At 38.8% G+C, this 26,056-nt stretch overlaps 3 protein-coding genes across 3 annotated transcripts; 2 read left to right on the top strand and 1 right to left on the bottom strand.

The window, feature by feature from the left end:
* Nucleotides 1–221: 221 nt before the first annotated feature.
* LOC111607606 (G-protein-signaling modulator 1-like) lies at nucleotides 222–4,040 on the bottom strand. The gene is made up of 5 exons (XM_023329397.1): nucleotides 3,599–4,040; nucleotides 2,774–3,208; nucleotides 2,347–2,512; nucleotides 1,898–2,145; nucleotides 222–1,797 (listed from the first exon to the last, which is right to left on the bottom strand). Exons 2-5 carry the CDS (start codon nucleotides 3,188–3,190, stop codon nucleotides 1,657–1,659), a joined length of 972 nt encoding a protein of 323 aa, XP_023185165.1. The 5' UTR covers nucleotides 3,191–3,208; nucleotides 3,599–4,040; the 3' UTR covers nucleotides 222–1,656.
* A 2,031-nt stretch (nucleotides 4,041–6,071) lies between these two features.
* On the top strand, nucleotides 6,072–15,083 carry LOC102232352 (pre-B-cell leukemia transcription factor 1-like). Its single transcript, XM_005801828.3, has 8 exons — nucleotides 6,072–6,375; nucleotides 7,629–7,702; nucleotides 10,202–10,446; nucleotides 10,870–11,060; nucleotides 11,711–11,846; nucleotides 12,738–12,879; nucleotides 12,996–13,084; nucleotides 14,315–15,083. Exons 1-8 carry the CDS (start codon nucleotides 6,134–6,136, stop codon nucleotides 14,393–14,395), a joined length of 1,200 nt encoding a protein of 399 aa, XP_005801885.1. The 5' UTR covers nucleotides 6,072–6,133; the 3' UTR covers nucleotides 14,396–15,083.
* Nucleotides 15,084–18,749: 3,666 nt separating this feature from the next.
* LOC102218188 (transcription factor HES-7.1-A-like) lies at nucleotides 18,750–19,645 on the top strand. The gene is made up of 3 exons (XM_005801858.1): nucleotides 18,750–18,794; nucleotides 18,922–19,014; nucleotides 19,124–19,645. The coding sequence occupies exons 1-3, from the start codon at nucleotides 18,750–18,752 to the stop codon at nucleotides 19,643–19,645; spliced, it is 660 nt and encodes a 219-aa protein (XP_005801915.1).
* Nucleotides 19,646–26,056: the final 6,411 nt, after the last annotated feature.

Below are 26,056 nucleotides of genomic sequence, written 5' to 3'. Positions count from 1 at the left end.
ATTTTCTATCTCAAGAGTACAAGTGCTAAATTGTAAACATCTAATATTTTTTACTATAATAACCAACAATGCAATCATCACGCCACTAAACACCTCTGATCATGAAGTGCTATTCTCTGTTTTGCTAAAATTTCAGGCATCACTGCTACTGAAGAAATTATCCTCTGTCCTTTCTTCCTTCTGATGGTAATTTTGAGAAAGAAATTTCACAAATCAACAAATCTAATGGCTCAGATGCACATTTGGTTTATTCTGGAAGAGAACTTTCATGTATCACTTAAACACTGCATGACTGTTTGGATCTCCTCATCAATCTTACCTTGTTGGTAAAAAATAAACAACAATACAGATCAAAATACTTTCTCCTCAACTTCCAATAAAGCTAGTCTATTCTGATCACATTTGCTGGAGGAAAAAAAAATAACTACAGAAATGGTAAACATTTTTACGTAGTAGCAATGTATAATACAACTCTTTCATTTCCAGGACTTGCTGGAGCTTACAAGTCACTGTCCTCAGAATCGAAAGGTTACTTTTGAGGGCAACGTTTATACTATCAAGAGTTTTGTGTATTTGTACTTTCTCCAATTAGATGGTACATCTTCAAACTGGTTATTTGGAGAATTTGGGGTAAATATACACATTTCTGTACCACAAACTCAGAGGTGTCATTCCAGAACATAAAGGGTAATTTTTGAAGTTATATTACGGGGAAACACTTCTGAAGCTTACACTGGAACTTAAAGATTGCTTTCATAAAGCACACAGATTACTTTGTTGAACTAACTGGGTACCTTCAGAGATCAAGCTGGATTATGAGGTATCCTGTAACCTGGTACTTTCCAGAACATTGAAGTTAGTTTCTAGAACTTAGAGGTTACTTTCAGGAACAAAGAAGTTACTTTCTCTAGAACCTGTAGGTCACTTACTACAATTCAAAGGTTATGCTCTGCAACTGAAAAGGTACTTCCTTGAACTATTACAGGGAGATATGTAACCTAATGCTTTCATGAACTTACATTTCAAAACACCAAGATTACTTTCAAGGAGTATGCTGCATTTTGAGTCTTGCAACTTGGTACTTTGCTGAATTTAGAAGGTACATTGTGGATGTTGGAGGTTATTTCCACATCTGATAAGTTATTTTACATAACTTAAATGCTATATTCACAGAAATTCACAGAAAGTAAATGTACAGATTGCTGAAAGTAAAATATATATCATAGAAATTATGTGTAAATTCCAGAGAATAACCACAACTTCCAGAAACTAACCTCTAAGATCCAACAAATAACCTGTAAGGTTTGGAAAGTAATATCTACACTCTAAAAACTAACTATACTCTGAAAAATATCCTTTAGGTTTCAAGAAGTAACCTCCAAGTTTTAGAAAGCAGCCCTCAATGTCCCTCAGAGTACAGGCTGAATTATGTTTTGCTGCACTTTTCTTTATTGGAAACATTTCCTAATGTTACTTTAAAAGCTTTGTTGATAAACATTAGCGTTTTTGCTACAATCTTGACAACTTTACCACTGACTAACATTCAGGAGGAGTTATGGTTCCGAAAACCCTGATTATACAGGAAATCAAAGCAATAAAAGAGAGGCTAAGACACTCATTGGCTCTCACAGCTGGCCACAGTTTCTAATTTTTGTCTCAGGTTTTCAGCAAGCGTGGCAGTTCAGTCCTCTGCTCATCCATTCGCCCGCCCTGCACTTTCAGAAGGAGAGAGAAGAAGTCTTCATCATCCATGGGGCCGGGGGCCCTGCTGCGCTGGTCCTCCAGCCGGCCCTGAGCCTGTGGGTTACAGCGAAGGAAGGAATCAGAATCGACAAGTGGATACACCGACTATTTCTTTTTAAAAATTACAGCACTCATTATGGCAAATCCTCCTTACTTGTGTTGTCAGAATCATATCATACAGATCATCTTTAGGGGCAGGAACATCTTTGGGAACAGGAACCGGTTCAGGTTTTTTCACTAAAGTCAGCTGCTTTAAGCTGCCTCGAAAGCTTCTAGATTTTGGTTTTGGGGGCAGAGAGCCTCCCAGCTGGGCTCTCTGGTCATCCAGCCGGCGAGCTTGTGCAGTAGCAACCAAGTCAAAAAACTCCTCTTTCTGCAGTGAAGTCATGGAGGAAAAGACCACTGGAAAGAAAAAGACAAGTAATTCAGTAGTTTTAACCATCAGAGATGGAGAAACATAAAAGTACTGAAACCCTGCTCATAGGTTTCGTGGTTGTTTTTGTTTTCTTCCATCAAAATGAGTCAGAGTCATGTCATGGAAACAGCTGAAACAGCTGCATGAGTTTCATCAGTTTCAGTGGAACCTCATGAGCGCGGTCCCACCTCTGTTAGCTGGTTTCCTGGTGTTGGGCTCCGAGTGGCACCTCCTCCTCCTGATCCCGCCCTCCAACCTGAAAGAGCATCGCTGGTCGTTGAGCCGCCTGCCCTCCTGCAGGGTGCAGAGCAGCTCAAACAGCGAGTCCGGGAAGTCAGGGGTTAACCGGTGAACCTGAGAGGAGGCGGGTAGGTGGCGAAGGTGGAGAGAGACGGAGAGAGGTTTCTGACTGAGTGGCACACAATGTTTATTGGCACAGCAAAGGAATCCACTCCACTCCTACGTAATCCCACATGATGCGTAACAAAATAAATCTTACAAATTTCCATGGGTGTGTGTGTTCCTTGGACTGAATGTTGTTTAAGTCAATAACATAATAAGTGTTATGATTACCTTCTGAACAACTAACTGATTCAGAGGTTTTCGTTTACCCACCTTCTTTGCATCTTCATCTTGGTCTTTGTCCCCTTCAGGTTGCTGCTCAGAGGAATTTTCCTCCTCTGTCTGGCCAGCTTGTGTCTGCTCTTCACTTTTGTTTTTGTCTAAGTTTAGTCCATCATCTCTCTTCTCACTATCCTCCAGTTTATGAACCTCTGAATGCTCCTCCTCCGTGTTGCTCTGCTGCTTTTCCAACTTTAGCCCCTCTGAATGCGTTTCACTACTCGGTGCAGCTTCATTATTCTCGTCCTCCCCCGGGTGTTCCTCTTTCTTTTCGAGAGCAGAGTCTTCACCACAGCTTTGCAAGATGGCATCTGAGCTGCTCGCTGCCTCTGCTGTGGTTGTGTCTCCCTCCTCGGTGATGATGAGAGGCTCCAGCAGCTCCTCCACAGAAAATTCAATGTTGCTCTCCATTATTGTGTCTGTCAAACTCTGAGCGGAAGAAACACAAAGCAGATTCTTTATTATAGACGCAACGCAGAGAGAAAACGGTTCCTCTTCTGATGGTTAGGCGGCAGACAGGACATGTACGGCGTTAACAGACAGGTGTTTACTGGCTTGAAGACTGTTTTTGAGATTTTTTGTTTGTCCCTCCTTAAGAAACCAGTTTAGCAAGTTCTCACCTCTTTAAACAGCACTATAAAATCTACACTTTTGTTGGGTTTTCTTTTAACAATTAACATGTACTGTATAATGTGGTTGAAAGAGTTGAATGGACTAGTTGGACTTTAGTAATGAAGATAGTTTCTTTTTAAGACTTTAATCCTGTGAGATTCCCCCATGAACATTACTTTTACCACAAGTTAAGTAAACCGGTCTTACCTTTGTCGTTGGGACTTTATCTCCTCACAACATCATCTCTTGAAGTGACCACAGATGGGGTACAGCATTTTTTGCCTCGTCCCTCGTCTGGTCAATATCTCTATGTAGACAAGACAGCAGAGAAAAAATCTGCTGTGAAGTATTTCACATACCAGCGCAACAAGCTCTCTCTCTCTCTCTGTATTGCAGTCTTCTGCCTCTCCGCTCTATTCTTCCTGTTCCTCTCGTCTCAGCCCACCCCTATTTACATGCCCCACATTTGCCTCGTCTGATTGTCATGAACGTCTCTAAAACAAACTAAATAGCTCCTGTCATGCTCTTGCTTCAGTCCAGGTGTGCTCTGAAACAGAGGAGTCTGCAACCTGATCTTAAACTATGAGCATGCTGAGCAGTTGCAGGCAGCTGCTGCTTAAGCTGCTATGCATTTGAATGTGTCAGGCCCCATTGCAACTTGTTGAAACACGCACAGCTCTTCTGCGCTTCACTGTTGTGGTTTTGGCTCACATCCTGTTGACTTGAAGCTAAAACGAGAAGTGGAGAAACAAGCCGTCTTAAGTCAGATTGTTATTTCACAAAAGTCAAATTAGGTTTCATCCATTCGTAGTCAGATTTCAATCTTTACTTTAACAAGAAAGCAAGTAGTTTTCAGGTTATTGAGTCAAATTTTATTTGATCCTGTCTTTTTTTTATTATTATTGTTTAAGCATTCTTCTACTCAGTCATACATACACAAACACGTCTGCTGTATGAAACTTGTTGCTGTGATCTCAGCAGAATTTCTCCATCAGATAAAAAAAAAATGCTGTTGTCATATTTGTCACATGCTGTTCTGAACTTGTACGGAGCTCCACAAGTGCCAGAATGAAAAATAAAAATTTAGGTCAATGACCTCAGTAATTGTTCAGAGCAAAGTATCCCAAATTGAGATTATCTGGACCCAATGTGATTGTTACATTTAAATATTTAGTCGTCCTCTTATTTGTGAGCTTATAATAATATATCAGAAGTCTGCAGGTTTCTTGCCTTTTTGCAAACAAAAGTCAGATAGCAGAAAAGTAGGAACGTTTATTGAGAATTGACAGACTCCTCTGCTGAATTTAACCTGTTTATCTAAGGCTGCGTTCACACAGCAGGTCTTGATGCTCAATTCCAATTTTTGGTTAAAATTAGATTTTTTTTTGTGGTTGTTTGTACTACTAATTAAATGTGACCTCAATCAGATCTATGTGAACAATTTACAACCCCAAGGTGACATACATGCGCATAAGAACATAGAAGTCATGCAGCATCTCTCTGTTCACATTAGTAATGGAGGATGGAGCATTTCTATGGATCACTTTTAATGTTTGTTCAGCAATGGCATCCAATTGTATCGTCACAAAATCATGCGACAAAGGAAGCTAAGAAAAAGAAACATCAATAATAGAAATGGATTATTCTGGAGCATTGGCAGCAACTTCTTTAAATAAGTCTATTTGGCAGAGTCAGAACCAGGAGTTATGTGATTGTATATGAGGAATTTTTCCGTCAAAAGTAGAGAGCACACATTTTCAGTCTGAAAGCAGGACTTCATAGCTTTGTTGTCAAAACTTGTAATGCTTGTACTCAAAACTTCTGCTCTCTTTCAGATATTTACTATGTTCTCTCAAACCTTTCTCCTCAGGCTCAAAACCTCTCTGCTCATTCGCAAATTCTTTCCTGCCCTCTCTCAAAACAAAAAGTAAAACGTACCAAGAGTTGGATCAGTACTCAACTCTACTCCGGCCCAATACTCAACTAGTTCGAATCTTACTTAAGGAAAGGGGATTTCTTTGTTTCAATAGGTAGCTTCTCATCAAAACGGACAGAGGTCACATATGGGGCTCCCCAAGGTAGGACCCCTTTTATTTAATATCTATGCTCCCACTAGCTCAGGTTATAACAGGAAATAAGATTATCTATCATAACTACGCGGACAATACACACAATGTTACCAGGTGGATGTGCCATTCCTTTCTCCAGCTGAACAGAAAGAAAACCAAAGTTATTATCTTTAGACCTTTAGAGGAATGATCTAGAGTCAACGCACAGCTTCAGTTACTACAGCTGGAAACCAGCAATTAAGCCAGAAATGTAGGTGTAGCGATGGACTCTGACCTGAACCTTCAGAGCCACAAAAAGACAGCATAGTCGGCCTTCTATTACTTAAAGAATATTTCCAGGATTAAAGGACTAATGTCTCAGCAAGATCTAGAGAAACTCATGCATGCATTTATCTTTAGTCACATTGATTACTGCAACAGTTTCATGCATATGGGATTCTGATGCAAAGAGCTTGTTTATGATAACAATATGTATTTCCAAAAATATAAATATTTTGTCTGCATTTATTTTTTCTCCGTGCACTCTCTGGGCTCCACACATTTGCCTGTTTTGCACTTTTGGCTGTCAGTCGCTAGGGGACCCTGCTCTGTGAGATGCCTCGGTTCGGGTAATGCTGTGCTGCCTGTGAGAGCGCAGTCGGGCAGCAGTCGTCGCCACTGTGCGTCGCCAAAGATGTTGCAACAGCAGCCTCTGACTGGCAATGGGCCATCCAACGGCCGGGGACTCGGCGTGAGCGGCCACCCCGGGATGCATGCGCTCAACTCGGTTCATCAACCCTCCCAGCACCGGTCGGACGGAGGCGAGTCGGGCCTCGAGGGCACAGAAAACGGACATGAAACCCGCAGAGATATTGGTGACATACTTCAGCAAATAATGACCATCACCGACCAAAGTTTGGACGAGGCACAAGCAAAGTTAGTGACAGCTTTGATTGTTTAATTTAAAAAGTTGCCGACACCGTGGCTGCGTTTTGTTTCGCCTCTGTGACGCTTTGGGAAACTTTCCTGAACTTCACTCTATTGTTTAGATTGATTAGCCAGCAGCTAAACAATTAGCCTTCTCATAAAAATAAAGCTGCTTTTGTTATGATATGCTCGCGTTCATATGATGTTGGAGTAAAATGAGACTTTTTTATTTGATGTTAGTTTTAAAACACATTTCCTTCAAGCAGCGATTGTTGATCGCAACCATTGTTAGCCTTCTCGAGACTGAAGTTGGCTTTCTTTTCGAAGTTTCTTTAAGGGGCTTTAAAACAATTCTGTTTCAAAATAGATTTTTCCACTATGATTCAAGATCCCTTAAACGTCTTTGTGTATCTTGTGAAATATTTTTTGAACTCACTCAACTGCAAAACAGTTGCTTAAATGTTTTTTCTTGGCATTTAGACCAGATTATTTTCAAGTGCATTTAAAAAACACTCTACTTCAACTGGTCTAACGTAATCAAAACAAAGTTAATGACGTGTAAAAAAAATATGTGCTTTCATAAATGAATAATTGATTGCTAATTTTTGTTTTTACTTGGAAAGCAATTGTTTCAATGATCTTTAGCTGTATTTGAAAGACTCTATTTAATGTAGACTAAATCAGTCAAGGTTTAACTAGTTTAGTTACCATACATTTTAAGTTGTATAATATCTTAAGGTGGTCAACATGGTAGATTTTTTTATTGATAAAATGTTGTATTTGATAACCTGTGGTTAGTTCAGAGAAAACGATTACTATAATTCTGATAAGATTTAAGATAGATCGGGTGAACTGTTAATGAACTGATCATTAAAGGCATTAACTGTTGTTCCAAATCATACGCCAACTTCGGCGTTTAGCCTGCGCTAATCGAGGCTAACTTGCTAAAGCTAAGAGAAGCACCTAACACCTTTAACGTAAAGAAAATGCATTTCTTTACAAGAATGCGTTACATTTTACTACATAACATCAAAACGAGGGTGACATATTGGCTACAGTGTTCAGTGAGGTTACATTCATATATGTCCTTGTCTGTTTCAGGTATCTTAAAGCTAACTTAAAGCTAACGGTGTTGCTAACTTGCTAAACATAGTCGCTGTAGAACTTTCATTTATTTTTCGCTCAGTTTTCATGCTGTCAGCATTTTTTTTATTGCTCCCTGTACTTCCAACAAGTCATGATGTTTCCTTCGGGTCCCGCAGGAAACACGCACTAAACTGTCACCGAATGAAGCCCGCATTGTTCAGCGTTCTTTGCGAGATCAAGGAAAAAACGGGTAGGTTATTTACACACACAGGGTTAATAAATGCTGTCTGTCACCAAGAACATGGTGTTGATCTGTGGTGCTGTGCAACTGGAACCATCAGCCGCCCTCGTTGATATGGTGTCATCACAAGCCAATAATATGATCAAAACACAATGCTTGTGTGAGGATAAAGACAAAAGTTGCTCTTATTTATTTAGATTTGTGTCAGTAGTTGCAATAAACGCTCTCCATCTAGCTGGTGTTTTGGTCACATTGTTTAACTTCTAACCTACTCTTGACCATAGCACTGAAACAAATAAACTCAGTAGTTTGTAATAGATTGATGGATTGAAGCAAATATAGATATTGTGTCAGTTAGCATATTGATTATTGTGCAGCTTTTCCACCTCAGGGTTTACCACCTTATTTACATCCGTTATTTCTCACATTTGCTCAAATGATCAGATCTTTAATTTCGTCATGTTGCCAAATAAAGCTGCTCTCTTTCCTATAGTTGTCAGAAAGCAGCATAGTTCTGAAAATATGTCCAATTCAATAGGATTATTTGTTCTTTTTTAATAATGTCTTGATAAAAATTAAGTTACCAAGTTGCTGTTTGTGTAATGCATAATTGTAGGAGCAATTGTTAGATGTGTCAGGATGTATTAAGGTGCAGGTTCATTCCTAAATAACAGAAATAGAGCACTGAAACAAATCAGCATAATTTATTGGTTTTGACTTCACTTTACTTATGTTTAGATTTGTGAGTAAACACCTGCACCATACCTGCCTACACTTACAGCAGTCACTCAGCGCTTGTCTTTAAGGAAAAATTTTGCAGATATTTTTATTTTTTTGCTCCACTATCAATATTTCAGTGGTCAAGTCAAAATATGGAGGAAAAAAAAAATCAACTCCATTAAAACTAAAAGTCTCTGAAAAAGTTGACATGACTCTCAGAAATGCTTTTTTGAAAATGCAGAGACATAATATTGAGTTGCACCCTTTGAGTCAGTTGACTCTTCAGAAATATCTGAGAATTGTAGCCCTTATCAGACCAACATAAGTAGCTATGAACTTGTGTGGGAGAGTTTTTGTTGTTGTTGTTGTATAAACCCATTTCCAAGCAGGCAATTATGGCTAGACTGTAGCTGTTTGTACAAAGAGAACAAACTGCAAAGTGGTTTAACCAACATAAAACATAATATTGTGATATCACTGTTAACGTATTGCAATGATATTGATTAAACATAACCTACATTGCGCTCGGCATTTTCCTGGAGCTGTCTTTATCTTGGTCATTTAAATCTACCTCAGTTGTTGAAATAAAGTCTATCCTGGTGTTGAAATATGTTATTAGTGTACAGGAGTTTAATGGATGGCATCTGAAATGTTATTGCTTACCAAGTAGAGCCTCCTGATGGTGATGAGATCTCTTAACAGGATGGTGTTTTATCTTTGAATTGTGGTTTGTTGCTTTCTGAGTGAGCTGATTGTGTGAAGTATAAAAGTGAGTTCAGATGCAGATATGAACAGAATGGAAAAGTTTGGTTTATGTTTTTTAGTTTCTTCCTTCCTTGTCTGAATAAGTATGGGGGGAAGGGTGAATGAATAAACAGCTGTGTTTCTGGGCAACAGTTCTATTCCTGTAGTATAATATTAATTCTGAATATAAATTGATTAATACAACATTTAATGCAAAGAAGTAGTGAAGTTAACTTGCCTTAAAATGTTTCTTTTGTTAAAGTTGAAATTGACCATAATTTATAAAATAAACACCAAGTTACATAAAAGATGACTTGAGTCATGTAAGTAAAACTGTACTCTACTAAAATAAGCATTGATATCTGAAGTTTTGTTCCCTGCTTTAGAACGTTTAATTTACAATCTGTTTTATATATTGATATTAAATGTTTGTATTTAGATATTAAAATTTAATAAAACAGCCTGGCAAGAGTGTGGCAATGGCTGGGAATTCATTAGAATCCAACAAACTTCAAGCAAAGGTGCATAAATTATTTAGTCTAGTTTTTATCCTAAATATTCAGTTTTACTTCTGCAATATATTTCTCATGACTGTTTCAGTCTTCAGGAGGCCAATTCAAATCACTCCACTTGCAGTTTATTGCAGAGACGTTGTTGGATGAAAACCTTCGTCTTGCATGTTGGATCCCATCCCAACCAAATTATTCACAAAAGTGTTCCCTTAGATTACTGTGCCAAATTTAGGCATGATTAAGATATCCTTAGTAAATGGACACATCACAGACTTTAAAGTTTCTTAACCTTTCCTTAAGAAACCTTTTCTCGATTAAGATGACTTGTATCTGTTTCCAGGAGAAAATAGTCGCTAATCAAGTGGGGTTTAGATCTGATTGGTCCAACAGATTCCAGTCTGTTCATGTTTCATGGTTACTGGTGAAGTACCACAAAGTTCTGTGTTTGGACACATTTTTCTTTTACTAGGAGTGTGCCATGAAAAGTTTGATTTTAGTGGGAGTTAAAACACAAACATGTTCTAACCGGCAGGCCTGTCTATGAGGAACACCCAGGAGGAGGAGCCTCAGGATCCTCAGCTGGTCCGTTTGGACAACATGCTGCTGGCGGAGGGCGTCGCCGGGCCGGAGAAAGGAGGCGGGGCTGCCGCCGCCGTGTCTGCCGCCACCAGCTCTGGAGGGATGTCGCCCGATAGCTCGCTCGAGCACTCCGACTACAAAAGCAAGTTGAGCCAGATTCGCAGTATCTACCACACTGAGCTGGAGAAGTATGAGCAGGTACCGTGTCGCTGACATTGCCTGTACACGCTTGCCTGTTCTGACGCTACCCTCCAGGAGTGTAAATCCTTTGGCATGTTAGGCCACGCATTCGCAGAAAATACCTCTTTAGAGTGGGTGGACAGAGGGCGGGAGTTGTTTTTACTCTTTTAATTATGAGTTTCACAGCTGAGGAATCCTTTTGACACAACATTTAGCAATGTTAACTTTCTAAAATAGATCTTTCCACAGGTGTTTAATATTCTATTTAAGATTTTTGCATATGTAAAGTTATTTAAAACTAACTTTCTCAGAACTCTTTGTTGTCTTAAAAAGCTTTTCAGGGTTTCCTTTCCCTCACAATCAATACAGACACATTGTTGGTAACTCCAGTATAGATTTAATCCCTTCCTTTTGTTTCCCTCATATGTCAACTTTACTCAGGCATGCACTGAATTCACCACTCACGTCATGAACCTGCTGAGGGAGCAGTCGCGCACGCGGCCCGTGACTCCGCGGGAGATCGAGCGCATGGTGGCCATCATCCACCGCAAGTTCAGCTCCATCCAGACTCAGCTCAAGCAGAGCACGTGTGAGGCCGTCATGATCCTGAGGTCCCGCTTCCTGGATGCCAGGTGAGCGGTTTGTGGCCACTTTTCTTTTGGAGTCCACCATACAATGGTCCTGATTCTCCATCATTTCTTTATATTTAATGTTCAAGCAGCCCTGTTTCAGTCATCTTTCATAGTGGTCTCACCTCACTACACAACTTCTTGCTAACTTGGTTCTGACCGCTTCTCATTGTGGCTTAGATGATACAATATCTAGATACTAGAAGAGAAGAGTTTCCAAGTCTGACTTAAAAGGGTTTTATGAAAGCATTGCCAATGATTATTTGATGTTTATAGCAGGATTTGTAATAAATGCATAATGTAAAGAGGTCTTTGAAATGTGCAGTCTGAAAAAATGTGAACTTTTAAGTGTTTTCCAGATATTGAAGAATATACCATTTTGTTGTATCCATCCATCTCTTTTTCTGATATATTCCATGCATTTATTGTGAGCTTTTGTATAAAATATGTTTTTCCATGAAAAATGTGTAGAAATCCTAGTAGTTAAACTTTGAGTACATGAAAAAAATGAGAATAATACAGGTTTGATTTGGTCAAAGATAAAAAAAAAACAGTCAAAGATGGCTTGAATAGTTATTTGTCCTGTTAGATTTTTATTTTTTAATTTCTTCAGTTTTTATTCCGTTAGAGCTCACATGTTTCTCTCTCCTCAGGCGTAAGAGGCGCAACTTCAGCAAACAGGCCACAGAGGTCCTCAACGAGTATTTCTACTCCCACCTGTCCAACCCTTACCCCAGCGAAGAAGCCAAAGAGGAACTGGCCAAACAGTGTGGAATCACCGTCTCTCAGGTCAGCCGCTGTCCGCATGGAAAGAGACGAGCTGGCAGGATGTGACGGAAAATTTGATCAAATATATTTTAAAAAATTGGAAAGTAAATTTACACCAAAAAGTCTGAAATACTGTGATGATTTCACATATTTACAAGAAAAATTTGGATATTCTTTAATGTTGAAAAGTTGCATATTTACAAGATGCAAATGAGCATTTTTTTATGATTAAAGGCTTAAATTGATCATGTTAAACAAAAAGTTTCTCTGTCATTTTATAGTCAGAAATTTGTAACTTTTATAATTATATTTAGAGTCAGACATTTGCAACAGCAAGATTGAGGTGATAAATGTCGAGATGAGCTCACAGCTGATGTGTTTCTGACCTTTCTTTTATCTTTAACACCTTAAGAAAGTGAACGTTCACAGAGGAGTCTGCTGAACTACATATTTTATTTATTTGGAGAATAAATCTGTGTAATAAATTTCTAATAACTGCCTGAATTTTCCAAACTTAACAGAAAATTATGTTGAAAATGGGTAAAATAGCAAGATTTGTTTGTCAGAAGTTGCACATTCCTTTCCTGTAGTGAGGTGTTTCAAACAGGATTCTATTCAGACATTGAGTTGAAATAATAGGATGATTTTTATTTCTTTGGTTTTCATGAGATTATAATGATGCTGCTGATACAAGATGCCAATTCCTCATTTCAATTTTCTTTCTGTTTTTGTTGCCATAAATCACAAACGTTTGTTATTCGGCAGGTTGTTAAAGTCTTCATGTATAAATAAACCAGCAGAGCTTTTTTAACAAATCTGTTATTCAACGCTCATAGCTGAAACCACGTTTTGTATTTTTATTTGTAAGAAAACTATAATTTGGGTGTTACTTCTTCAATCATTTTTACCCAGGTCTCCAACTGGTTTGGCAACAAACGAATCCGCTACAAGAAAAACATCGGCAAGTTCCAAGAGGAGGCCAACCTTTACGCCATGAAGACGGCTTTAGGAGCCAGACAGGGAGACGATTCTCCACACACTCCAAACTCCACAGGTACGAGACGGTAAACTTCCCACTGTTAGGGAGCTAAGCAGCTTCCTACACAGAAAAAAATCTACAGAGATGTAATGCTGTGGATGAAAACGAAAGATTTTTTTCTTCGTTTTCAGGGTCGGGGTCGTTCTCCCTGTCGGGCTCAGCGGACATGTTCCTCGGGGTTCCATCTGTGAACGGCGAGCAGTCCTCCTACCAGATGCAGGTGCTGCAGATCGTGTCTTTATTTTGTGACTTGCTTGTCAATCATTTAAAGATCAAAACCAGTAAAGTTGCATGCAGGCATCTCTCTCAAGGCAAAGCTTGATGTTACTCAGATCGATGTTGTCCATCAACCCGTCACAAGAGGGCGACAAAGATACATTCCTGAACAGACATGCATGTGAGCTGCTGCTTCATACATTTAGATGGAATGGGAGAGAAGTATTTTCTGTTGAGTTTTGGGATCAGAATTAGACATGGAGGGCATAAGGAACTGATCTGATGTTAATATTTGAAAATATTTTCAAGAAGGACCCAGATCTTGTCAAATCTGACACTGTGTGGCTGTTTCCATACCTATAGTTCCTACAGAAACATACTTGTTTCTGGGTTTTGTTTCAGGTAAAGTCATATGAATAGTAGTTCTGAGAAAGCATCCAGAGTTTGTTTTAAACTGACTGAACACCTCAGGTTTGAAAGCACCTGATTCAAACAAAAACAGTAGACTTTCTGATCACTCTTCCAGTAACTAAATAAGAAAGCTGTTGGAATATGATAAGGGGTATGAGTTTTGACAGAAATTGGGATTAAGTTTGTTATTAACACACTAATACATACATAATTTTACTTGACAAAAAACACTTAAACCTGTTACTGAACTGAGGGTTTGCTTAGCATTACGTTTCTCTTACTTCACTGCCAAAGTGCCAGAAAACCAATATTTTCTTCTTAGCGACATTGATATAAAAGCTTGTTCATACTTTCTTTTCATACTTTCCTTCTAAATATTGTCAGATCTTTTCATTTTACATTACCTTTTGCTTAGTGCCACAAGAAGAAGAAAAGAAAATGGCAGATGTTGACATTATCCAAAGTCCTTCACACCAAAGACATGCATTAATGTGCAGAGGCCAGTTAGACCAATCAGGATTTAAGTGATACCAGTTTCTAAATGCAATGTTTTAAAGGTCCGACCTGCAGAATTTTATTTTCTTTCTAAAATCAAACACCTAATAAAACTAATTGACCAGAGAGTAAAAAAAATGTTGCAGGTTCCTTTTTTACAGAGGTGGGAACTTTGAACCCAACAAGAAATGGAGGAAAAAGAGATTATATGCAAATTCATAGATTGATTTTCAGTATACTTGAAAATCAAGTATACCGATTTTCAAGTATACTTTTTATTGCACAATGCGGTTTGTTGATGTTGATTTTGTCTCTTTGGATCCCGCAGACTAACGGAAACTGGCAGGGTCGGACCTCGCCCCCCTCCGGCACTTCGCCCCGCACCGACCACTCGGATAACTCCGACTGATGGCCCCGCCCCGCCCCGCCGGCACAGAACGACAGAACGATTGACGAGGGAAAAGACAGACAGAATGATATCACCCTTCCCACTTGGCTGCAGTTGTTTTTGTATAATGTTTGGTTATTTTAAATGTTCGTTGTTTTTTTTTTTTGGTTTTGTTTTGTTTGGAAAGCCGCCCAGCGTAGGTCATCGTTATGTTTGTATGATTAGCTGAGTGCACAGACGGTAGAGTGAGTGTGTGTTGAGTGCATGTGGGTTTGGGTTTTATCATCGGGGCTCGTAGGGTTTGTTTTCCACTTGTTACTAAAATGTATTTGTGGTGGGGAAGATGTGACAGGTGGGATCGCATTATCTTTTGTTTTTAGCACACTATATCGTTTTTATTAATATTATTAATATTTTTATTAGTTTAACAAGTGTTTTGGTTTTAACAGCTCAGAGAGGGAGGTCATTTAGTGAATGAGAGGGCAATAGAGAAAAATCCAAAGATTTGTGTGTTTGCTTCTCTGTTTCGTGTTGTTTCGTTCCTCCTTTTCTCTTTTTTACTGGCCTGTCCCTGTAAATGAATGAGGCGTGTCTGAGTCCATATTATTGGTTTGACTGAGTAAAAACAGTGCTGTCTTTTTTCTGTACAGTGAAACACCTGTATTCTCTCTACCTCTTTTACAATAAAGACTCTCTGTATTCACAAGCAGCTGCTGAGCCACTCATCCTTTGTGCAGACCTTGTGGTCGGATTAGAAAAAGATACACCAGAGGTCATGAAGGCACATTTTCACAAGAGCAAAAAGCCTTAGAACAACAAGAATTTTGCTTTCAAGCAGTCACACCTTATGGCAATCTGTTAAAGAAGTTTGATTAATCCTGAAAATGTTTGATGTATTGTTTTATTCAGTTTGGATAAGACAGTATGGCTGAATAGAAAGGGAAAAAAAGAGTTCAATCAAGCTCTTTCTTAAACAAAACTGTAAGTCCAGGAAATTAAATAAAAGAAAGATATTGGGCTTGTGTTACGAACCCAAAGCTGGGCAGGAAACTGACGCATGATCTTTTGAGCTTGTAGCTTCACATGAGGTGTTTGTGCTAAAAATGCTTTGATTTCTGGGAACAACGTCTGCTTTATCATTTTTTAAACATTGCACAGTCTGACCTTGGGTATATTTTCCAGCAGGTTGACTCCCAGGTGTTTAATGGTGAATAATGTTTCTATCTAGAATGGTGGACATTTCATCAGTTTGAAGTGTTTTACTCTTCCCAGGTTGGTAAGCTGCAGCAGGTTTTTGTCTAATGTCTATTGCTAAGGTCTTTTCACTTTGGCATTGTGCTGATTGACACCACAAATTGCTAGAAGTTTAGCTTTTATATAAGTTTACAGAATGATTTTGACCAGCTAGTTAATTTCATTTTGAAACTAGTTTTTCACAAAGCTTATAGTTAGACATTATGCTGCCATAGGCTTAGGCTACTGGAGGACTAACTGACCACTTTTCCTCACTTTCTTCTTCTTCTATTATTTGCTATTATTTCAACTGTTAACTTTTTGTTTGCTCTCAGTCATTTTTCTCTCCGTAGAAACTACATCTGGTCTGGCGTTGCTTTTGGTTGTGATACCTTCCTGCAGGAGGGCATCGACTGACATAATGCTGCCATCGACTAATCCTTCTCCCTCCTCTGGTATTAACGTTGTACTTTAATGAACATCGAAAATGATCCTGCATCAGTTCATCTGTTTTGTCCGTCTTGCTCTGTCTTCTCAAACCTCCAGTCGGTCGTGGCAGATGGCGAAAAGTCGAAAAATGTTCGACTTTTGATAATTTGAGATTAATCAGGGTTTTTTTTTTCCACGCAAATTTTCGACTTTTCAAACTCAGAAATTTTCATGTTTTCTTTAAAGAAAATTTCTGAAATTAACTCAAAATTTCGGAGTTTTTTGTCGTACGAATACGACGTCGTACCCGGGTACTCCCAACCCACTTTCCTGTCAATTAACTGTCTAATAAACGTCACTAGAGCCAAGGAAGAGATACAGCCTAGAATATTCAATTCAAGTTGAAAAAATACTTTATTAATCTCAATGGGGAGTTAGATTAATTGTAATATTAGTATTTCTAAGTCTAAATTTGGGTTTCTATTATTTTTGGAACTTATATAATGTTCCAAAAATATTAAATCTTGTTACTTTCATACAACATTAAGTTTATTAAACGCAGTATTAAACTAGAAAGTAGGTAACTGTGAGCAGTGACGCGTATGATTGCAATGTGTCGGACTCCACGTGTTTGAATGTCGATCTGCATCTGCAAAGAAGTGCCAGGCTCACCGGTTAGGGAAGTAAGGGGGCTTCAAATGATGAATTTAAAAAAGGAGTCACGCGTGCATAATCACCTCCTCTGTTTTTCTCACGGCGATCCTCCGCATCATCAAAGGCGAACGTTAAACAATAGCGGCGCGCCAGCACGAGACAGTGGCGCAAACGGCACGTGTGCACCCCAGTGACACGGAGGCGCGAATGCAAAACCCGCATTTACAGCCTGCGTGCGGAAACGCAAAAGGCGTGAAAGGAGACGCGTCGGCACTCGCCGGAGGTTCGCGGACAGAGAGAAGTGAAAAGATGAAACACTCTGAGGAGTCAAAGGAAGAAAGAAGAAGAAAAATCAGGTTACTGTTGCATATTCAGACATGAGCTGCAGATATGGCCATGAAGTGGAAGGGAAGCTATTGTGTTTTTTCAAATGATTTAACAAGTTATTTAGAAAGTGTACCCACTTATCTCTAATTCGCCAAAATGAAATCCGGGACAGCTATTCACTTTCAGTAAAATAAGAAAGAGGACATACAAATTGCTGCGACAGACTGGCGACCTGTCCAGGTGACCCCGCCTCTCGCCCGGAACGTAGCTGGAGAGGCACCAGCACCTCCCGACCCCACTAGGGACAGGGTGTTAGATAATGGATAGACATACAAATTGCGATTTGATTCGCAATTTTTAGCCATAGCTACTTTGAGACATGGTGGTGGCATTAGAGTGCTGAGGGGATTCTTTTCTTTAGCAGGAACTGAGAAGCTGATGGAGAATTAATGGATTAAATAAATAAATATTTTGGGGAAAATTTAGTTAGAAGTTGCAAAAGATTGAAGATTTTCATGCAGCATGACAACAGCCCTAAACATACAGCCAGAGGTCAAATAGATGAAAGCATATTTATGTGTTAAAATGTTCTAGTTAAAGTTCAGGAGGTTTTTCAGTTTCTTTTTTTTTTTTTTTTTTGCAATTAAAGTCTCCAAATGTGCAAAGTTGGCAAAAGGTTTGCAGAAGTAACAGTAAAAAGTGGCTCAACAACACTTAGATTAAGAATAAGAGGATGACTGAAAATGCAAGCCACACTTTTAATATATTTGTTTAAAAATTTAAACTATATATAATTTCACTTCATCTTTACAAAATTATTTTTGTTGATCTGCAACACAAAACTCCAATAAAATGTGTTTAATTTTGAAGTTGTACCAACACTAAGCCAGTGTTAAAGTTTTGTAAACGTGTTAATTACACCATTCATATATAGAATAATTTACAAAAATAATTTCAGATTTAAAGTCATACTTAATGCGCAATGGTTTACAACATTTCCAAACCCACTGATGAAAATGAAGTCTTTTTTTTTCTTCAGCTGCTGAAACCACAAAGAAACCAGTTTGTGACAAACCTGAAGTTGTTTGTCACAAAGTGTCAGAATGAGAATGATGCTTATTTTTATTTTAACTGATTGCAAAATTGAAAAGCAGATGCATTTTGAACATTTTCAGCTTTGATTTAATGAAGAAATGGTCATTAAAAATGTTTCAGATACACAAATTCATGAAGTTTAGTTTCTTTCTATTCCACTTTATTGTCGTGAAGCAAAATGCTTTTGGTCAGACTGAAATGCACAAATAATTTGCAAAGGGGGAAAAATCGAAAACCTGAGAGCGTATTTCTTGTATTGCACTTTTCTTTTTCAATTGTTTGGTCATGTTTTCATATATTTATTTGTGCTCTTGTGTTTTGTGGTAAAAAGTTGAGATAAGTGGATTTTAATCTGTAGGATTTGCTTACGTTTATCATAAAAACAAAACATTGTGAGGAACTGGAATGTAACTTGACTGATGAGGAGTTGGTGGGTGTGGGGGGCCAGGGGCGGATCCGGGGGCTGTAAAGGTCTGCAGGGGCTGGAGGAAGGAGGGGCCTGAACAGGAGGCAGGGGCCTGCTGGGAGGTGGTAAAAGCAGAAGCAAGAGGCCTGAGTCTCAGTACCTGATCAGTCACAGACTGGGAAGGAAGCAGCTTTTCCTGGATTAGAACAGAACTTTGGGAGGTCCAGGAAAATGAAGCTGCTGCAAGAAACTGACGATGCAACAAGGAAGAGAAAGGTACCACTGAGAATGCATGCAACTTTTGCAGCAATACTAACATTTTTGGTTTTATTTACAGAGAGTTAAATGTAAGGATGTTTAAATGAGATCCCCAAACTTGGGTCAATCCTCTTCTTGCTTCCAGCTAATGAAATCTCAGGTGGAGAAACGTCGAAGGGAGAGAATGAATTGCAGTCTGGAGCGTCTGAGGACCATGCTGCTGCAGGAGCCTCAGCAAGTAAATAAGATTTAAAGTGGAGACATGTTTAGTTTCTGTATACAACACAAGAACGATCATGTTTTCTGCAGCGCTTGTTATTAAGTCTATTTAACTGTAATTGCTGCAGGGAGGGATGCAGCAGAAGGTGGAGAAAGCTGAGATTCTGGAGCACACTGTTCTCTTCCTGCAAAAAAATGCCAAAGAACGCAGGGAAAAGATGGGAGGCCAGAAATACTCCTTCCAGGACGGGTTCTCCAGCTGCCTGCAGAGGGCGTCGCAGTTCCTGGGGCCTGAAGGGAAAGGCCTCTGGCTCGGACCGGTCCTGGGCGCCACCTTCTCTGCCCGCTTCCCACGCTCACACAGCCACTCCGCAGATGCCCTCATCAGAACCTCCACCTCCATGACCCACACCAAGTCCCTGCTCCACATGCTGAGGCTGAGATCCAGGTCCAGTCAGCAGACGCAGGCCTCAGAGGCGAGCACCTCGGCTTGGCCGCGCAGATTCTCAGCCCAGCAGAGCTTCCCCACAATTCCCCAGCAGCCTCAGCAGGAAAGCGGGCTGGAGATGGGAGCGGAGAGGCCGGGGAGCAAAGAGAGCTCGTCCCAGAGCGGGACCCTCAGCCAGACTTTGTGGAGACCTTGGCCCTGATCATCAGAACCCTCAGAACTCTCAATAACCATCCACTCTCCATTAAAACTGCTTCTGTTTTCATGTTGCTCTCAAAAGAATATACTAACTCTCGTCTCTCTCTAAGCTCACACCTGAAATCCTGTAAATAATGTAAAAGAAACTTCATGTTTTGTAGTAGTTGTGCTGTAGTATTTTTTGATAAGATTGACTCCCTCCAGTAGCTCAGCCAGTGTGGCGGCCATGTAGGGATTTTCGTGGACCAGGACCGGATCTGGATCCTCTGGGTGGGCCGCCTGGCACCGCTGCTGTGCTGAAGAGCGACTGGATAGGTGAGTATCCCTGACATCCGTCCTCCCCGTGCCTTTAACTATCAGACCTGTGTGATTAGAGTCAGTGATACTAGTGTGAATAATGATCGAGTCTCCGTCCGTCACATTTCCAGGTGTGGAACCTGGAGGTTTGAGTTTGGGAGAGAGCCCCTCAGTTTTTCCAACTAAGTGCCGTCATATCTGCCGGCACGAGCGACATCTGTAGCTCTGAGTACAAAATAACACACACCCCGTCCCAAAGATATTCACATTTATCTTGTCTGTTTTGCACACTAATTTATTCTGCTGTTCTCCCTATGGTGAGCATTATTCTGTTTTTTTATATATAAAGAAACCAATAAAACTTTTTTTAAAATGTAAAAAGACATGTAAAGTGATTTTTTCCCCCCTCTAACATGGAGGCTTTTTGTCTGCAGTGGTAGATCTCTTTAGGTGTGAAGCAGAACTTCCTGCTCAGCTAAAGCATCCAGGTGTGAAGACTGTGTGCAATAAAAGCTCAGGTGAAGTCGTCACCTCAAGGACAACAAATAGTCTTCATTTTCTAATGATGAAGAATAGCAAAAATGTTACCATATATAGAGTCAAATAGAAAAACAAGTTAATATTTTCTCGTGACGAATCACTGTAGAAATAAGTTTCTCAGTTTGTAGATGAGACTGTTCAATTTTAACATTTATAATGGATTAGTGTCATTGTTAAAGGCGTATAACATCAAAAATAGAATTGTTAGTTGATTTCGGTAGATTTAGAAACCCTCAGTTCACAATAAAAGCCGTAACTGCAGGAAAAGCTACAGTAGTTCTACAAAGTGTTAACTCACAGGGGCTGAACTCAAATGCACCCCACACTTTTCAGATTTATATAAATAAAAAATTTAAAGAAAACCAAGTAGTAGTAAACTGTACAAAAGTGTTTGTCTCCTTACAAATTTGTCAGTTGTTTTTTTTTGTCACAAATGATCAATCAATAAATCCATAACACATTTTCCAAATTATGGTTTTGTTCATTAGGGAACAAATTCTGTCTGAATCAAACTCACCCTTGCATTAAATGCACTTATCTATTAAACTCCACAAAATAATGAATTTTTAAGTAGAATGAAAGTTTAAAAGTTTCACTTTTTTTAGCATATTTCTAAATTGAGTTCATTTAACTCATGTCTGGAAGTTGACTTTCATCAGTTTTGAGGCGACTTTTGTTTCTAGTTAAAGGACTAAAAATATATTACAGTGAATGGGAAACAATGTTTGTGTCAGCATGATTTATAGTTTATAAGTCACTGAATGGCTTTAAAGACCTGTTGTGCTCTAACTATGGATTCCATTCTGCTGTGTCCCCAGAACAAACCAGAACCAAACATGGAGAAGCAGCTTTAATTTATATGCTCCTCTAATCTAGAACAAACTTACAGAAAACTGGAAAACTGCTGAAACACTGAGTTCCTTTTCAATCAAGACAAAAACCCTCTTTTGCCTAGAATTGCCTTTGATTAATAACATGTAGCTGTTTGTTTGCTTGTTGTTTTATTTTCCTTGTAATCTTGAAAAGAACTTTGAATTGTTCTGTTGATGAAAATGTGTTAAATAAACTTTCTTTTCTCGTCTGAAGATGGCTTTGTAGCCCTTCCCAAACTGTTAGATTTCGTTGATTTTGTTTCTCATCTGTTCTTGGATTTCTTTGGATGAGGATCTGATGTGTTGCTTTTACCCTGCTTCATATTGTCAGACAGGTTCTTGATTTCTATATATATCTACTCAAGTTATCTTTCTCTGATTTTGTTTTCTATGAATCAAAACATTTAAGAGTGACAAAAAACTAAATTGGGATTTTTTTTATTGTACTTTCTTCAAAAGCTTATTTTATAAAACTTTTCTTTAATCTTTAATTATCTTCTTTCTCTTAAGATTAATTTTCTAAATTGCAAAGTTAAGTTTAAATCTTTTTATGGAACAGGCATCCTGTAAGGTACAAATGCTAAGCCGGTTTATTATTCTTCTCACTCTTGACTTATAATAAACATCTTAAACCCAAACAGCTTGTGTTTCATTTATTCATCAGCAGGGAACAGCTTCTATGTAGCAGAAACTGGTTAGGTTCTGTTTTCACATTTAGGTCAAACATGTTGGTGAACAGCAGAAAAGAGCCCATTTCAGCACAAGGAGCATAAATTTCATTGTAAAAAGTAAAATTGCATCGATTTATCTTCCAGCTGATTTATCAGAGTCTATTTCCTTCATTTTGGGAGCTCAGTGATTGGTTGATCTTATCCCCTGATTTTATCTTCTTCACCAAAGGTCTAAAATCCAACCACTGTCCTCTTCTGCTCTGCGGTGAGAGGTTTGACTGACAGATCATCATTTTGTTTCCACTTGACAATTGTTCTTTGCTTGGTGATGAACTATGTCAAAAAATATATAAATGGAATAGGAATATTAGTGGTAAGGATCAGGGAGTGTGAATACTTTTTTAAGACAATGTATTAAGTATAAGTTATAAACTTTAATACATTTTCACAAACATTTAGCTTTTAAACCAACCTGCTAGTCTGTGTCTAATTAAAGTCAGCAAATATATTTTTTGATGTACTGTCTTTATATCCAAATGTATAAATGGCTTCACTTCAAGGCTTTACATATGCAAAATAAACATTTGATACCAACATGTCAGTGGAAATGTTCGCCTTTGTTTCCATGGTAATCAGCCTCCATCCTAACATCAGATGTCTTTTAAGGGTCCGTTTGTTTTCCACTTGTGTCTGCTGACAACTGCATTTCAAAGGACATGAAATGTTGTCCTTAGTTTGGTGGAGAGCAGACTAAAGGCTTTAAGGCTTTAAAGTTTGAAAGATCTGCATGTAAACCTTCCCATAATTGTGAAAGTTTACTACTGAATGTAGCACAGTAGACTATGATAAAAATCATGAAAGCGAAACTTTATTATGTGATATTTTCAAAATAAAAAGTTGAAGAAATACTAAAGATCGCTAAAGTACGGAGCCCTCTAGGGGACATGGGGAATTTTTTTTCTTTTGCGTTCCCTCGCAATACTTTTGCGTTCCCTCGCAAAACTTTTGCGTTACCTCGCAATACTTTTGCGTTCCCTCGCAAAACTTTTGCGTTCCCTCGCAAAACCTTTTCCGTTACCTCGCAAAACTTTTGCGTTCCCTCGCAAAAGTTTTGCGTTACCTCGCAATACTGTACTGGTCAGTTATGCAGCATAATTGAATACTGTAAGCCTTTCCTACGGTGGGCGCCGTACTTTATGCTTTAATATAAGGTTATGTGAGGTTTTTCCATGAATTTTAATATCTTTTTGTGAAATATCTGAAGTTTTATATCTTTCTTTAGAAAGGCACCACAAACCTAAACAGAAACCTTCCGTAAGTAGGAAAGAAATAAAAATACATTATAATTTGGACTATTTCTGAGTTATTATCGCGGGTAATAAATCATCTTACAGTTTTGATTGTGTCTCTGCTGTGTTCGTAGTCTGAATGGTTTAAAGAGCTGCTTTCAGTGCCGCTCCATCTTAGCCTTAACAGACATAAACATGCAGTAAAAAATAAATCGATTTTCAATTTGTTTTTTGCACCAAGCAGTTAATAATAATAAACAAGTTTTCACTGAGGCTTTGTAAGAGCCATATGAATGAAATAAGTAATTATTGATATGACAGGAGCAGCGGCTTTGACACTTGGGTGTGTCGACGTGGGAGTGACGTCACCAGGTATGAATGGGAAGGATACTGGCTTTGTGTGTATTAGGAAGCGGTGAGTGGGGCGGTCAGTCCTTGCAAAGTTTGGAGCATAATCATCAAAATGGAATAAATTGATAATTGTGACAGAACAAAGAAAAGGTTTGGAGCTGATTGATACACGGACAGATGAGATTCCCCGAGTTAACCCAGTGCGGCCCTTTACCATCATTAGTTTGTCGTGTTTTTAATAATAAAACTTGTTAACAGTAAAAACTGCTTGGTGCAAAAAACAAATTGAAAATCGATTTATTACTGCATGTTTATGTCTGTTAAGGCTAAGATGGAGCGGCACTGAAAGCAGCTCTTTAAACCATTCAGACTACGAACACAACAGAGACACAATCAAAACTGTCAGATGATTTATTAACCGCGATAATAACTCAGAAATAGTCCAAATTATAATGTGTTTTTATTTCTTTCCTACTTACGGAAAGTTTCTGTTTATATCGTAGGTTTGTGGTGCCTTTCTATCCCAAGGAAAGATATAAAACTTCAGATATTTCACAAAAAGATACTAACATTCATGGAAATACCTCACATAACCTTATATTAAAGCATAAAGTACGGCGCCCACCGTAGGAAAGGCTTACAGTATTCAATTATGCTGCATAACTGACCAGTACAGTATTGCGAGGTAACGCAAAACTTTTGCGAGGTAACGCAAAAGGTTTTGCGAGGGAACGCAAAAGTATTGCGAGGTAACGCAAAAGTTTTGCGAGGTAACGCAAAAGTATTGCGAGGTAACGCAAAAGGTTTGCGAGGTAACGCAAAAGTATTGCGAGGTAACGCAAAAGTATTGCGAGGTAACGCAAAAGAAAAAAAAAATCCCCATGTCCCCTAGAGGGCTCCGTACTAAAGCACTTCGGCAGTCGTTTTTCAGTATTATTCCTAGTTTTATTTTTCCTGGAAGTTTCTCTCGGAACCTTTTCCTGCTTTTTTTTTCTCGTGGGAAAGCGAAACACCAGCTTCCATTTGCGCTTTGATTACCTGTTGGAACTGACGCATCGCTAACAGTCCTTCTGAAGCACACTTTACGCGCTCTGGTGCGAAGTCGGGTTCCGCTAAGTGCGCATCTTCATTTAGACCTGTGGGAAAGTCTCTGTTCGGTCCTTCCCAACAAAATGTCTCTCAGTTGGCTACATTCTCACACCTCTGGTTTTAAAGAAGAAGAGAACCTGTGTAAAGTCCTGCAGTGCTGACATTTGCTTCAGTGGAATCTGGGAACCAGATAGTAACACCTCAAATTGTTTTAAAAATGATTGAAGTAATGAATATCATTATTTGCGCACGAATGCGATTTGACATCTCTTTTATTTTATGGTATAGTTTTTATTTATTTTCTTTTCTGTTTTCATTTAGCGTTTTTATTCAATTTAAACATTTACGTGTCATTTTCTGCATATTACTTCATCGTTAGAAGGTTTTTCGAGAATCGGGTCATGACCTTAGATAAAACTGTAATTAAAAAATAATAAATAGAAACGTTTTGCCAGAATGTCAAGATATAAAGGAAAACATTGAGGTTAATGAAGAGTCAGAACAGCTGCCTTCCCTTCACAGTTGTTGTAGGTAACTATATGTTCTCGGTGCGTAAAAAGCAAACGGCAGAAACACTTTGCAACACGCAGACAAACGCCGCACAGGCTGGAAGTGTGACAGTGGGAGCGTGTCCTGCGGCTCTGTTCTCATCGTGGAAATGTGGATCGGGAAGCTTCAGCTTCACTTTTATTACCTGCTAAATCTGATGCATCACTGACAAAGTCTGTCTGCTGTGAAGAGACTTGACCCCACTTTCCCACACCACGCACACGCGCGATATTAACGGTATTGGAGAAAAGTTGTGATAATTTTTATTATTTTTAGGCGGACGAGAAAGATCGATGTAAACAGACAAAACAAAACAGATTTTTATGTTTGGCTTAACCTGTTAACTACTGATGAAAGGTTAACTTTGGAACCTTGCGCGTAAAATGACGGATTGTCTGACGTTTGACAAAAGCCAGCTCCTTTTTAAGCTAATTTACTTAAAAAGAAAAAAACCTAATAATTTTGTCGGATATTTTCTTACGTTTTTATGACACAGAATTCAATCTCAACTAAGTTTATCTATTCAATATTAATATGTAACATTTCTGAGGTCATTGTGATCTAGAATTGACACACGCCCTACAGGTTCACTTTCCATCCTCGCCGAACCAGAACCATATAAAGTCTCCTGAAGTTGTACTAGAAAAGAGATTCTAAAACACTTGATTGCTACCTTATCTATTTGATTTTGTATGTCTTTCATAGCGTGCCACATCTAAATGTATAGTAATATATATTTAGAAATATATAATATAAT

Source organism: Xiphophorus maculatus, chromosome 3, assembly GCF_002775205.1.
Source record: "Xiphophorus maculatus strain JP 163 A chromosome 3, X_maculatus-5.0-male, whole genome shotgun sequence".
Lineage (NCBI taxonomy): Eukaryota > Metazoa > Chordata > Actinopteri > Cyprinodontiformes > Poeciliidae > Xiphophorus > Xiphophorus maculatus.
The sequence above is the reverse complement of the archived record's forward strand: the minus strand, read 5'-3'. Positions and strand labels throughout refer to the sequence as shown.